Source organism: Cavia porcellus, unplaced genomic scaffold (assembly GCF_034190915.1).
Source record: "Cavia porcellus strain 051 isolate PalLab524CR breed Dunkin Hartley unplaced genomic scaffold, mCavPor4.1 scaffold_2, whole genome shotgun sequence".
Lineage (NCBI taxonomy): Eukaryota > Metazoa > Chordata > Mammalia > Rodentia > Caviidae > Cavia > Cavia porcellus.
Window position 1 is genome coordinate 135,238,735 of NW_026947485.1, and position 16,339 is coordinate 135,255,073.

At 33.1% G+C, this 16,339-nt stretch overlaps 1 protein-coding gene across 2 annotated transcripts in view; it reads right to left on the reverse strand.

Annotated features, from left to right (window-relative positions):
- Positions 1 to 4,940: 4,940 nt before the first annotated feature.
- The window catches only part of St8sia4 (ST8 alpha-N-acetyl-neuraminide alpha-2,8-sialyltransferase 4), an 86,212-nt gene continuing 74,813 nt past the window's right edge, over positions 4,941 to 16,339 (reverse strand). For both annotated transcript variants that reach the window (XM_063245412.1, XM_003479392.5), the window contains one exon: positions 4,941 to 9,296. In XM_063245412.1, the coding sequence (XP_063101482.1) occupies positions 9,014 to 9,296 (283 nt within the window). In that variant the 3' untranslated portion in view covers positions 4,941 to 9,013. The remainder of the gene's footprint in view (positions 9,297 to 16,339) is intronic.

A 16,339-nucleotide genomic window follows, 5' to 3' on the forward strand; every position in this document is an offset into this window, starting at 1 on the left:
GCTCAGCAGATAATGTGAACCGAAAATGTACTCTGATGTAATTACCCCCCACTCTGGCATTGTTTTAGGCGATACTGGTGGGGTGAATCTTAACCGTGACCACAGTTAGTAGTCATATTCTTGGTCATTCCCTTCATATCAAAGTGACAAGTAATTATTACTAGTTGAATTGGGATTTAAGCTCACAAAGATGGGTGAAACAATAAGCAAGTCCAAGGTATTTTATGCAGTGGATAAGGAAGAAAACATAATTTGTGGATTACTATATGGCTGATAGTAGTATCTTACAGAGCCCCTCTTAGCACAAAGGTGAAACAACGATAGATGATCAATCATGGTTTATCCTGCTCATATCAACAGCTTGCTTCTTAGCTGCTATAGTGTTCATGTAGTCAATCTAACAATGGGTTGTCTAGGATGGCAAGGATATGACAATGGGGAACACCATAGAATAGGCTGCCTCTCACTGAGGCTGAATAGACATTGCCATTGCCAGACAAACAAACTGTTAATGACAGTAACAAAACATACCCAGCCAATATGGTATCACCTATAACTGAATGATTTGCAGGTATTTGAAATGAAACAAGCTGAAGGTCTACTGAATGCTTTGGAGAAGTCAGTAATTTAACTATCAGAATTGGTATGATTCTGGGTATGAATTTGCTTTCCGAGACATAGAATTTTTTTCCAATCTTACCAAAAAGGCACTTGCAAAATCATTGTCAAACAGTTTCTAAATGAACTATTTCCTAGTAAACAAGAGGAGGTAATGGGTGTATTATAATTACCATGGGACCCACTTATCGCGCTACACATTTCATGATCACAAATTACTATAATTAATACAATGAGGTGACCTCTCTGTTCCTTAGCTCCTTAGCAAAGTGACATACCCCATCAAGACATCATGTAGAATTGGAAAACACAAGGTACTGTGCCTTCCAAATCTACACTACTAGTCCTACAGACAAGGAATAAGAGTACCATTGGGCAGTCTTCCCATTACTTCTGTTAATCCAATGAGGAAAACACTGTTTCTTGGATGCAAAAGTTCAAATTTTATTATATTCAGTGTCCTGGTTTTTAACAGGGTGGTAATTCATCCCCAAGGGGCATTACAAATCACACCAACTTGAAACAAAGATCGCCACCTTATAAATTTGGACTTCTCCTTATGCAGCAGCCAGTGGACAAGGAAAGGTGTAATCCTGCTGGTGGGGGTAAAGGGTACCGACCATGAGAAAATGTTGGAATTCATGATGCACAGTGCAGGAAGGGAAGGTTATGTCTGGATGCAGAAAAGTCACTCAGTATCCTTTGGTGCTTTCATTTATAAAAAATAAGTAGATAATTGTGGCAATCAAAATGCTACAAAATGATAGCTAACTGACCAGATTCTTTAAAGCAAATGTTTGAGTTAAGAAACTCATACTTACTGAAGAGTGGTCCAGAATGAATGCTGAAAGAGGATAATGAATAGAAATAAACTTAGAATGACTTACAGACAGAGGAACTATAATTGCTAAACTGACCACTTAGAAATACTAGTTCACAGCATATATCTTGAGTATTTGGGCATGTGGAACTGTAGATTTGTACATTCTAAAATGATCTTAAGGCAAATCTTAAATTCATGGAAAATTTGGAAATCTCAATTAAATCAACTAAAATAAATCATTTAAGGCATTCATTACTTGGAATTAAGTATAAGACATTTTCTTTTATGGTTCATTCCTTCAAGCTGCAAATACAAATTGAATAAGGACAGTTGTATCATAGATGATCAGAATTTCTATGTTGTTCATGATTCCAGCATCTAAAATCAAGCTGCCCAGATGAAGCTGTGCTAGCTCCTGGAGTTACACATGATTAACAAACATTTCATAAAGTGTTTACCACATAGAATTAAGCATGTCTTTTAACACTCACTTCAGCAGTCACTGGTCAGAAGCAGTTTTCTTTTTTTTCTCTAGGCCAGGATTTATAAATCCATCTACCAGTATTCTCTGTGTTTCCTTAATTCTCTGGATACACTACAAAAGTCTTGTCACCAAATGAAGATTTTTGTTTTATGTCCATTCTTTAAGTTCTGACAAACACACACCTGTAGAAAGGAATTCCTCACATGTAGGAGAGTAATTAATAGGTAGCATTACTTTTGAAATGTTGAGTAAGTGTAATATTTTTATGTGAGAATTTATTTTATCAGAATGCGGAATCAAACTAAGGACCTCACTCTTGCTAGGTGGGCGAAATGCCCTTGAGCTATACTCCCTGCTGCTGATAACTTTTTTTGAGACAGTTTCTCACTACATAGTTCAGACTAGCCCTGAACTCCTTACGTAGTCCAGGTTAGCTTGGAACTCACAGCAGTCTTCCTCCTTCAGCCTCCCAAGTGCTGGGATTACAAGTGTGCATCACTACACCTGGCTAAGATATTTTAAAATGTTATAGGTCATCAAGTTTTGCAACTACATATGTATCAATTTAGTTTATAAATTTTTGTAACAAAACCATGCTATGAAGTCCTGATAACTCAATCAAAATTCATAAACAAATGCTTAGGATCTTTTTGATTAAAAAAACAGGACTGTAAAGTATGGATGCAGCTGAGTTATTAGAACATTACCCAAGAACATTAACTTGAATTACACCAATAACTATAGAAAACCAGAAAGAATAGTTTTTGCCCACTAAAACTTAACTATTATCTTGGAGGAGCTCAGAAAATAAGATTTGAAAGTAAAAAAAAAAAATGTTTTTACTTCACTAAATTCTTGACCTTTTAAGGTTTCCTTTAGTGATGTCTCTAAATGCATATTTATAGTAAATATTTTACAAACATTTAAGTGTTCACTCACCCTGTCGTTGCTGTCTACCTAAGAGACAAATGATCTGTTTTAACTGGATGGCCTGATGCCCAACCACAGAGATTAACTAACATAGAATGACTCCAGCGGTAGTGCTCTTTCCTGAAAAACATCTGCCAGCAGCTGAGGATGTTTACGCTATTGGCAGCCCAGGCGGATGCACTCATAGTCAGCCCATCTGTGTAGTATGGGAGGCCTGGGCTGAGGAAGCTGGGTTGGACACACAGCAGTGAGTGTGTGTAATAATCCGACTTGTTCCTGAGAATGCAAAATAGCACCTCACAGCAAGGTTTCCTTCCCATGCCACCAAATGCCTTAAGCATAACTGATTTGTGTGTATTCCCTAGAAGGACCACTGTTTAGTGGAACGACTGCTCTTGGAAATGTAACTGTGACACACAAATATGTACAAAAGAAAAATCATTTCCATAAAAATAATAAAGTATGTATGTTTAAATATTTTTAATATTTGAAAACATAAAATATTTACTTGAAGGGAAAATAGAAAATTTAAGTATCAGTTTGTGCAAATGAAAAATGTTTTTTACTTTCATTATAAGAATTGTGTTCTTAGACATTAATTTCATAGCTAAGTTATTTTAGAGATTATGACTTTTTAGAAAATAGAAATTTCTGTTTTTAGCAAGATAACGGTTCTTTCACAGTTAATGTATTTTCTGAATTTTCAAGAGAGAGATTCATGGAGATGTTATTCACTAAATATGTCTTCTTGGAGTTTATCATGGGCTGCTGTAATTTTGTGTTTGAAAAGTTTTACATTAGAAACTGAGTCATGAATTACCAGGCTGGAAACAAAGGAAATAATTAAATGTCTGTATTTAAGAATTGCACATGATTAGATTATCGAACCTCTAGTAATTTAGGAAGTCAAATGATTGAAACTTTCATTTTTTAAGAATATGTCAAATGATAATTTTCTTCCTATAAACAGGATTACCTGGATTTCATGAATTCGTACACAATGATGGGAGTACATGGAGGAGGTCATGAAATTGTTCATAATTTGAAGATTAATATCTTCTATCCCCAAGAAGAAAGCAGGAAAAAAAAAATCTATCAAAATGAGAGGTTTTTCCCATCTAGAGATGTTTAAATTTAAAAGATTTTTGTAAACAGTTGCTAATGGAGATGAGTGAAACACCCAAATTCCATAGAAATATTTGGAGAGGATCCTCAACTTTCAAATGACTACAATGTGATGAATTTTGTGGTACACAAAATAAGATTCTAACATAAGAGGAAGCTGACTTGATAGATATACAAATCAACGTGACCAAGATTCATGTCAAAAATTTCTAAAGTTTTCCTATAAAATCATAAAAGTGAAATTTGCATGATGAGATGTGTTTGTTTTCCAATAGGAGCAATCCATTTCCAGTGGATTTTGAAGTAAGAGGCAATTACATAGATAGAAATAACATCTATGTTCACTGTCCATTATTGGTGATTCATTGTAGTCTACTGAAAACATTTCAAAATCACCGAATGCTGAAAGTGACCTCATGGAATGAAAGTATTCTTCAGAAAATAGTTTGGTATAAAAACAAACTTTTAAGTTACAGAAAGATACGGGAAAAGATTTAAGTATGTAGACTTTCAAAATTATGACCTAGAAAATAATACAAAGTGTACCAATTTGCATGTAAAACCACAAAGCAAAGGCCAGTCCTAAAAATCCATATTGTATAGGGATCCATTGACCTCGTCATCTGTAGAGCTGAACTGACAATTATCTCAGTCAGAGAGAGTACAAATTGGCTATTAAAAACCGTCATTTGTGTAATATTTCATTCCCTGAACCATGACCAGAATGTACCACATTCAAAGACACTGTTCAATTCTATGTCCGGTGATCACAGGAACATTTATATTGTGTACATTCTGTTGCATTGCATATTCTTAAAAATTAATGAATGATTAGCCTCATTTTGTCAATGAGTGGGGCAAAGAAGAGAGGGGAAAACACTATTAGAAACTTGTCTAAAATCGTAGCCCACTATTGACCTATAAAGTGAAATCAAAGACTTCTATGTAAGAGATGGGAGATTTAAAAAAAGGATTCAATTTATTTTACAGTTTTACAAATGATAAAACAAGAATACCCAATTGCTGTACAAGACAATAGGGAAACAGATTTGAACAGAATGAACCAGACAGAATAAACCTCATTTTTTAATTTCACAAATGGTATAAGAAATATTCAGTAGCAATTATCCTGTGCAGCAGTGCTATCTCTGTAAACTCTTTTTCTTCCCACTATATACATTGGAAACACTTGTGCTTATGCCTACACACAGAAACTGTATTTATTAAAAGGTGCTACTTAAATGAGGAACACAAAGGCTGGAGCCCCAATCTGCAAACTGCAATTCAAATACATTGCCAACTTGAAAATATTTTTTTCTTTTTTTTTTTTCATGTTTTTTTTTCCTTTAAGGTTTGGACACACTGTTTCTCATTGTAGCTACAGGTATGAACAGCACAAAATTCAGATAGAAAGTAGATCTCTCGTAAAGCAGATTTCTAACAGAAGTCTCAAAAGAACTTCCTTATTCTAAGGTGGTCTTATCTCCAGGGCAGTTCAGAGTGCAGACCCTGAAAATATCAGCATAACACAAATCTAGTGTGTAACATTACAGACTCAGTGTGTATACACACAGATACACATATATAACATTGTATATATGCATGGCATGTCTATTTGTACTATATAGGTATATCTATAGCACATATAGAATAAAATATCTATTTCTAGGTGGGCTTTATTTGGATTTTCTGTTATCAAATACAAACAATAACCCTCACTCAGATTTTAAAACGTTGGTATACTGAAAATATATTATGGGGAAACTTCCAAACTGGTAGAGATAACAACTAACTATACACAACTCTTCTTATGTTCCTTCCACAATTATAGACAGTCCTTACAAAAACCACACGATGACAACCCTTTCATGAAGCAAACACCACATTATGTGCATTATGACTAACTGGCTCAATTGAAAATAAATTACTTTCTTTACTTTTTTTCCTGTGTAGTAGCTTGGAAACTAATTGGTATGTACACTATTGATAGCACTATTTAGATAGATCACATCCATAAGCAGATATGTAGAAATTCTCACTAACAGTTGGTGCACAGTTCATATGATTTACAACGCACAGAGATGTTGGAATCCCTAGCACCTTCTTTCAGACAGAAAAACAAAAAACAAAACAAAACAAAAACCTTCCACAGTAGTTTCTTTAATCTTGTGGGCTGAATCATCATATTTGCCCTGAAAAACCTCTTACTGAATTTTGTTTTCTAATTCAGCAACTTAATTACTGAACAGGCTGGAGAACAATGATGAAAATGTTTCCATGGCCTGTTCACCTCAACAGCACAGTAACAACTACATTAAGTAAATGACAGGAATGTTTCATAATTAGCAGCCTGAGCATTGCCAGGTACAGGATTAATCATGAAAAATAAATTTAAAAAAAATGAAAGCTGTAAATATATGATATCTGCAAAAGAAAAAAAAAACACTTCAAGTATGTGCTTATGATTGGATCTTGTTATGATCCTTTATGCCCATTGTTGGTGAAAACTCAATTCTGTTTATCATTCTTGATGGTCATTTTCAGTGATCTCCTTGAAGTACGTCTGTCTTTGTAAGGAGGCCACAGGTGATGCTGCGGGAGAGCAGATGGCACAGTTTACACCAGGGAATGAAATGGTCCCGTAGACTTTGTCTTCTTTGAACACTAAATAACTTTAATTGAATTCATTCGAGTATGGAAAGTTCCCTGAGATGAACAAAAGTAGTCTCAGTCAATACTGAAGCCCTTTTATTTTATGCTGAATACTTTCTGAACTGGGCGAGTATCTAGAGAACGCACAGCGTAGCATAACAGAACAACAAGAAGAAGCTAAAAAGGCACTACCCAATGCATCTAGAAGATAAACTGGAGGGTACAGAACACTGAAGGGCTGAGATGGATTTGCTGTGGCCTTAAGATGTTTTGAATGCATTTGTTGAAAACACAGTAAAAATGGCAAGGTATTTGTACATTACTGCTGTTTGTAAAAGACATACTTTGAGTGAGTGTTAAGTTGGATTTTATATGTAAGAATTGGCTTGTGATTTTCTGATTTTTGTTGAATTCAAGTTAAAGGTGATTATAACAACATACTATCTGCACATAGTCCAAAGATTCCATGAACCACCTGTATTTTATTTGTCAAGTAAATCAGACTATTCAACTTTACATTCAAATCATGTAACTATTTCTTTTAAAAGTTCTAACAGATAAGAGTTTCACGATAAAAATACAGTAAAGTCCTGTTCATTTTCAGCTGTGGATCTTCCACGTGAATTTTTTTCACTTCGCTTTCTTAGAGAAACGGGAATGTGCACAAATACTGTCTTCTGCATCCCTGTGTTCTACCATACAATATTTTTAAAAAATAATATCACATATTATTAAAAATATTGAAAACTGTTCTATGGTGGATGTCCTTTCCCATGATAGCATGAATATAAATATGCATTTATATTCATACATATGCTTTGTATTCATTTTTTAGAATGCCGTCTCTAAGAAATAAAGCATGTGTATTTCTCCTGCTATTTCTTCTTTTCTCAGATTGCCTTCACCAAGAAACAAGAAGCACATTAAGTTGTCTCTGGTGAAGAAGAAGTGAGAACACAGTGCTTCTGCTTTCTAAAGAAATAAATTACATCAGAATTACCTCTCAGTGTGTTGCCAGAAAACTGTTTAATACTGGTATATATCAAACTGTTTTAAATCACTTTATGAACTGATTCACTTTCCTTTAAAAACACGATGTGACTTAATTTAACTATAGAATACTATTGGGAAATTGGGTATATTTTAGGTGCAATTTATTGACACACAGTTTCATTGTCAAATGACTTAAAATTAATCACCTCTGCTATGAAAACAACACTGTATTAATCATGTTATTTCTGCACTAAGACATTTAATAATGATATAAACAATGTTTGAATAACAGGAAGAATACTTAAGAACTACAAATCAGCTATATCAATCAAACATTTATTCTAAGGGAAAATGCTCCCATAAAATTATGAAATCTAAAAAGTATAGAAGTTCTCCTTTAAATAAAATAAAATTTTGAACATTTTATAATACTTAGAGACAACTTTTACATTAGTTGGATGATAACACATTCATGTAAATAGCATTATTTTCATGAAAGGAGAACGGTTTGTTGTGTAGAAACATGAATATAATCTTTGGTACCATAAGTGCAATTTTTGTCTGCTTCTTTTACCATCTCAGGTGACATGAAACTTCTTAGTTTTAGAAAGGTTCATTATTACTGAAGGGTACAAATTAGCTGGTACCTTTTGCAATGCTAAAAAATAAACTGGAATTTTAAAGTTATGCAAAGTAAAACTTCAAAAAATCTTTGTGCGATTGATTGATATTTTTAGAAAATATAATAAAACCATAGAGATTATCACTTGACATTTCCCTTATTTCATATGTATTTCTTATTTGTGTATCTCAAAAATGATTTCTCATCACTCACTATTCCAATCAAAAGAGATTCTAGAAGACAAAAATAAGCACAAGCATAATTCATGATCAGACCAGAGTCCTAACCAAAGGCATCTGCTTGAGTTGTTTATTCTTCTGGATTTCATTACTTAAAATGTTTCTATCTTGTTTTCTGCTGGCAAGGATGGTTTGATTTTCCAGTGGCTGAGTTGTGTTTCTGGGTTCCTCTTCCAATGTGCTTGGCATTTCAGGGGCAGCCCGACAAGGATGAACATATTTGCTTCTTTAATTAATGAGAAGTGCATTGTTGGATCTTGTAAACACTACTGATTATACATTCAAACTGTATTCTTAGTGGAAGTGGCACTTACTAGGACCCTTGAAGTCACAATATTTACTTTTTTAGAGCACTTTGCAGGTATTTCATCAGCTGGTAGTGGATTTCACATGAACTTTTATCAACCTCTCAGTTAATTTGCCAATGCTTAAGTCCAGCTTTGATTTGGATCCTATTATCAAATCTTCAGAAGCATCCTCAGAAACGAAGTGCATATTGAATCTGTTTTCATGTTTTAAAATGTGCTTTATTGCTTTATACACTTTCCTGTTGTCAGTTTTAGAGCTCCTCTGTTATGTAGCACATTTAATGTTTTAAATTCTAATGGCATTCTGTGAGGACCTGCATTAGAAAAGTACCTGTATTTTAAGTCATCATAGTAATGATATTTAACAGCTTTTCCATTCAAATCCTTAGGGAATGGCCAGAATCCATACAGGTGAATTTCATCACAGAATCTTGTAGCAAGTGTGTACATGAGGAGACCCGTACTGGGTCTTTTGATGGGAACTTTGTTTGTCAGCCAGTAACTGAAAGAAAAAAAATCAGAAGAGGAGAATTTAGAGAAACATGTAACATATTCTACAGCAACTATTCTTTGTTTTTTTATTTTGAGGAAAAAAAGACAAAAATAGCAATGAAACAAATTTTCAAAATATTCTACGTAGAAAATTTTCAACAGTATCTCAATAAGACATATTTCAGGAAATAATGGGAAAATAATATTTTAGGCATTTAAAAAGTCGCATGCTTTTTATGTCCTCTATCCTTTGCTGTTTATTCTTGAAATCATAAAATACACTTGTGGGATTTGGAGTGTAGTTAAATATTTCTCTTGAATCTCAATTTTTTTTAAAAAAGCACCAAATATTTATAATATACAGAATCAAAATGACTTCTAAAAGTTAAATATGATAGCAAAAGCTACAATAATTGGGTATAGATGAAGTAGTCTCCCTAGAAAAAAACTAATTTAAAGTGATACCTACAGATATTCAAAATATCAAATACTTCAATTAAAACTCCAAATAAATGTTTAAGCTCCATAAGACAACTGTTTTGTTCAGTCTGAGTAGTAAAAATCACATTGCACTTCAGGCAAATTAAAAATATTACCTCCACCAACAGAAGAAAAACAACAAAAATAAATAAAATACGATCATAGAATAATGGAGAAAAGGCTCATTACAGCTTAAAATCTTGTTAAATAGGTAAGCTGTATTCATATATAAAGTAATAAAATAATTTAAAATGTTTACATCTAGGATTGCTGCCAAACTGTAGAGCTGAAAAAGCACACGAGCTCTCAAATTAATCAGAAACTCTGGAGGGAAGGGGGCTTCCAACACTCTCAGAGTATTTATTTCTTTAAAGACAGCAATCTGATGTGAAAATGGTTCAAAGAGGAAAGAGTATAGATTGTCTCCAATTTTAAATGTCATCTAACTACAAATACAATAAGTTTAATAAGACATTTGTTCTTAATACAGTAAATTAAATACAATTTCCTTTTATTTTTGTTGCTGTTATTATCAATATCATGTCCTACTTGAATAACTATACAGTCATTAAAATGTAATGGGGAGTTTATGTTAGACTCTAGCCGTCGCTATGGTTAATATATTTCTTTTTTTGTTTTGTTTTTGTTTTTGTCTTTTTTGTTTTTATCGGTACCGGGGATCAAACTCACGACTGCCTGCTTGCAAGGCAGGCGCTTTAGCGCTGAGCTAAATCCCCAGCCCCAATATATTTCATTGTGGATTGTGCATAGTAGTCTTCCTTTTTTCTTTCTTCAAAGCTTTTATCAAGCTTTCCAGAGAGAAATCAAATGTATCTTCAGTATCCTATATAAAAAAAACTCGAAGCTTAAAAAGTTTTTTTAATTTCAATTGCTTATAGAAAGTTTGAACTTTCAACCTCACCAGAAATATACAAAACAGGGAAGCTATATTTAGTCATCATCATTTTCTATTTGAATCTTTCTTTTTCTCTCTTATTTCAACCAGCATTAAACTTATACATCTTTTTTTTCATTTGATGAATGTCATGGGATGATTGCGCAAACTATGCAAATTGCATTATAAAACATTTTACAATTGTTTTGAGAAAACTTACTCTGTGAACATTTACAATGGAGTTTCAAAAGAGACCACGTGAAAATTTTCTCATCTAAAGGTAGTTGAAAGAGTAAAAATCAGAATCTATATATTGTTAAAATACAGACAGAAATTCAATGCAGGGAGTACGTTAAACTTCAGTTTGATGGCTTTGAAAATAATGATGTGGCTGAGGATCTCTGAGTCCTAAAAATTCAGACATTTTTAATATAAAATAATTATCATGGAGGGTTTTGTCTGGTCTGTGAATGGTTATAAAGGTTATCTGATGAAGTTGGCTAGTTTAAAATGGGTGTATTTATAACTTTTAAGGTAGACTAAGTAAATTTAAATTCAGTCATAAAATGATTATTATTATAAGGTTATCAAAGATTATGAATAATCTGTCAGTATGAGTGTTATGGTGAGGCTTTCTAAAATGAGAAAAAATATTACTAACAGGAAATAATATAATATAGTTTCATTATTTGTATAGGATTCCATGATCTTATCATCAGTAACTGTTTTTCATTCTATAACTCTGGTAAGATTTTATAGAAGTCCATGTAACTGTGTTTGGACATAAATAAGTACCAAAGCAACTTCTGCATGTAGTGTGAGTTAGTAACTGTGAAGTCAGGAAGAAAAGCTAAAGGCAAACTTTTGTTTTTTTGTTTGTTTGTTTTGTTTTTTGTTTTTTTTTTTTGTACTGGGAATCAAATTCAGGACTTTGTGCTTGTCAGCAGGTGCTGTGCCACTGGGCTATATACCTGCCCCCGGGAAAACTTACTAATTTAAATTCTTCAAAATAGTGTCACGGGTGCTCAATAAGGAAAATAAAAATCTGGGAGGACTCATAAGATACCACAAACATACAAGTCAGTAAAGTGGTCAGTAAAATATCCTGAAAATTAAATTGATTGCAAAGCATTCTGTTTGAAAACAAAGAATACAAAAGCTTCAAAAACAATGTAATATTTTTCAAAATTAAGTTATTCAATGCAGTTAACATAGATTAATGAATTTACCTTTAGAAGTATAGTAGAGGACAAAACTTTTAGTGATTGGCTTGCAACAACTAGAATAACTTCAAAGAAAACTAAACTACCCACTCGTCAGATAGTGTTGGAGAAACAACACAAAATAAATGACATTTAATTCATTGATTGCCAAAAAAGGATCAGTGGAAAATAGATGTCAATAAATGACACTGATTTGTAATAGATAAGTTGATAGAAACCTTAAGGCAGTGCACCACATACAACTCAAAATTTCCTTTCATGAAATTTAAAAACAGAAACAGATACAAATACAGTGAGATCTACTATAATTCTTATAACATATAAGAAATTCTACAAATCAGTATAAATTATTGAGCTGTAAGTATCTGACCAGAAATAAATCCCACATTAGCAAAAGACAAGCATGTAATTCTTTAATTCTGTAGCACAATCAGTTCAATAATTCTGGTAACTTTACAAACAGTAATTTTGTAAAAAAAATCTACAGAAAATATTCATTAAATATGGTAACATTTAAGAATATTAATGTTCTGAAGAATTTAGCTAAAGCATCAAGAATATTAAGTTGTTTTTTAAAAATTTCATTAGGAAATCGTGAAAATAGTGCGCTGACATTATGTTAAGTGAAATAAGCCTGACTCAGAAAAAAATATTATGTGTTTTCTCTTTTGGTGAGAGAGAGAGACAGAGACAGAGACAGAGACAGAGACAGACAAAGTCAGAGAGAGTTAAAGTCAGAGAGAGGGAGAAGGAGAAAGAGAGAGAGGTTGACGGAGAGGGAGAGGGAGAAGGAGAGGCAGAACAGGAAAGCAGAAGAAATATTAAACAGGAGGACAGAGAGGAGAGAAGGGCAAGGGGGTTACTGGAGGAGGAACGCAGTAGGTTGTTTGAAGCTCCTTGTTTGCACATGCCCGTTATTATGAATAACCACTGTGCATCAAAAGAAAATGTATTGCCACAACAGTGAGACATTTACACTCCAATGCTTTGTCTTTTTTACATCACATTCAACTGTTATTTTATAATTAATATTTAGCAATGCTTCAATAAATGAATTGCCTGGTTTTCATGTTTGTATTTCTTTTTAGGTAAACTGATTTTCGGAATTAAACATCCATGCAGATTTCATGTAGGAAATACCAAGAAAAATAAATGTTTGAGGAAGAATTACATCTGTTCTCATTGACAGGCCTGGTTGCTGACACCATATTTGTTATTCAACTTCTTCAGCTGATTAGAACCTCAATATATGTTATGCTCATTCGCAGACATATACGGGCTACTTGTATTCAAGGAAGTCTAGTTTTAATACTGAAAGTATTTCCTCACTCTCCTTTTTCTCACCCTCCTCCTTTCTTTTCCTTCCTTCTTTCCTTCTCCTCCCTTCTTTCCTTTTACCTCAGTATTACAATAATCTCTTTTTATGCAACAAAATTGCTCTGAATATTATGTTTAAATTGAACGTTTATTACATTTTACAAACATGATATTCTTCATGGATTTCATTGGTCCCAGTAAGGAAGCTCTATTCTTGCAAACCAAAATGTTTTAACTACTCTTCCCAACAATTAATCCCAGGTTCTACTTCAAACAAACACAAAACTTGGAATGCCTCTCTCTATCAAATCAGTAAGATACAGGAGACATTATTTACAGTTGGAAGTTGTGGTTCAAATCTCTGACATAATGATTATCGTCCTTGGAAAAAGCTGCTCCATTTCTTTTTTAAATAACTTTTGTGGAGAAAATTGCAAAAAATTTCATAACAAAATAATAGGAAAATAATAATAATTAGTAGATTCAGTATTGCTACCTTTAGTTACTCAGATATGGGCGTAACAAACTCTCCAAATAATATTAGCACAAATATTTCTTTGCAATGAACTAAGAGAAAATAGTTTAATTATCTTGTATTTTTTATTTTCGTTTTCTCCTAGTTCCTTTTAAAGAATTTTTCCTATTTCACAATATCTATTGTACAATTTAGACCTTATCTACTCTTTCAATTTGTCACATGAGGAAGATAATGTGATGTCTACATATATGAATCTGATTTATTTCCCTTATGAGTATGGTCTCATATTATAGCCAGCTACTATAAAAGTCTTAAGTTTATCTTTCTTTATGGATGAGTAGTACTCCAATGTATAAAAACATCACATCATTTTTATCCCTTCTTTGGTTGATGGGCATTTGGGTTGTTTCCAAGATTGAGTTATCAGAAGTTGTGGTGTTATGAACATGTAGGCACACATGTGGCTGTGGTATGATGCTTTTAATTCTTCTTAGAAGACACCCAGAATGGGGATTGCTGGGTCAAATGCATCTCTAATCCTAGTCTGTTGGGGAATCTCAAACTGATTTCCACAGTGATTGCACCAGTCTACACTGCCACCAACAATAAAGTGTTCCTTTTCTCCATAGTCTCTCCAGCATTTGTTATTGGTTGATTTTTGCAGTGTAAGATGGAATTTGCATCTTACAACAGATCAATGATACTATTAATTCTTTCATATATTTATTTGCCCTTTGTATTTTTTCACCGGAGAAGTGTGTATTTATGCCAGATGCCCATTTTTGGATAAGACTTAAGCTAATAATTTTACATTGAAGACTGTTGCTGTAATATAAAAGAGAAATCCCCCAGGAACCATAAGCATAATGTGCCACCAACAGGTAGTAATAAAAAAATTAAGAAAAAACAAAATACATAAACAAATACAGCATAATACTTGACACACAGTAGGTGTTACTAGTTAACACTCAACATATTTTAACACAATGCACTCTTCAGTTCCACACACAGCTCCCACTTCTCCCTTCACTCATCTTTCTTAGACCTACAAGTTATGGTGACAACATTAACCTCAGTGAATGTGTTTCCTTGGCTGAGAAGCATAAGCATTTTTTAAAAATTTTATTTAAGAGGAAAAAGAGAAAAACACAAAACAAAACAAAGCGGTGTAAGGTTACAAATAATACAGAACTACCAAAAAAAAAAAAAAAAAAAAACATAACAGTAAGAAATCACCTGTTAATAGATTACGTATTATCATCTTGGAAATAGTTGCTCAAATCACAGTATTAAAGAATACAAAGTGGACATTCAAACAGAGAGACTGCAAACAGCTGTGTTCAGTGATCCAAAAACATTAATATAGTCAGCTATTTAACACCCCTAAACATACTTGCTGTTATATCCGTTAGAGCTCTTTTTTTTTTCCTCCCTCTCTTTTTTACAACAAAATTTACACATTTTGGATTTTATTACTCCTTAGTTCTTTTTACTTTTTGGGGTGGGAGATAATAAAGTCAAATATGGCAAAACAAAGCTGTCAGTCAAAACCAAGGATAGACATAGCACATGATGTAGAACAGAGTACAAGGTTATCAACAATGGTTATCAACGTTGTCTCTTGTTTCCTTAAAAAGAATTGTCTATCTCATTAGATATTATAAAGTTGGACAAAACAGTAGAGAACAAGACCAATAAAACTGAGGCATTGTAAACATTACAGGACTTCCAAAGGAGACAATAGTCAAACCAGAATGGGCATTCTCTCAGACAAGGGACTCTTGTCTAAAACATATAAAGAAGCATAAGCATTTGATTCAAAGGCTTGAGTTTCCTCTATTCATGAAATTCTTACTGTGACTTAAAAATCTCTCTACAACCACCTGTCAAAAGCCTTGACTCCTACTCTGATTCTACCTCACCTTTCTACTCTTTTACCTTCTTTCAGACTGTAATATATTTCAAAGCAGAGAATGCACTTAATAAATTCCTCATTTGAAAGCTAGTAATAATTTAATTATAAAATCAGATGATTCTCTGATAAGTGGAAGTTCCTGAGGATTTCAAGCAACCAAAATTTTAGAAAAAAAGCAAAAAATGCTATACTTTAAAACTAAGTATGCTGATGTCAGTTTATACCCAATATTGGCAAATGAATAATAATATTCTGTATTTATAAAGAGATCTAAAAGTTCACCAACAATGTAATTCTCCCTTTAAAATCCTTTTCTTACAAAAGATAAAATAGGACAATTCCTAAAATAATTTTATATAAAGAATGGAATCTCACTGTGGAAATGTTTTAATTTAATGCTTTATTATCAGCAAAGTTTCTTTTTATGAGTCTAGAAATTCTTCTGACTAGGAAGTGAGATGATGCAGGAGACAAAGTGCATCTTTGTGTTCTTTGTTCAGATTCCTCTTACATTTATAGTCTCAAAGCTGAGCTTGTGCTTGATTCCATGAAAGGCTGCGAAAGTAAACTCCATGGGTCCTGGCCCTTTTCTTTTTAAAAGAATTTACTTCCTACCCTTCCTCCTTGCTGGAGATATCTGCATCTCCATTCCCAAAAACCTAGCAGAGACCATCCATGATGACATGACATCAAAAATTACTCTATACAGAAATAAACGGATTCTATGGGATATTGAAGTCTGCAT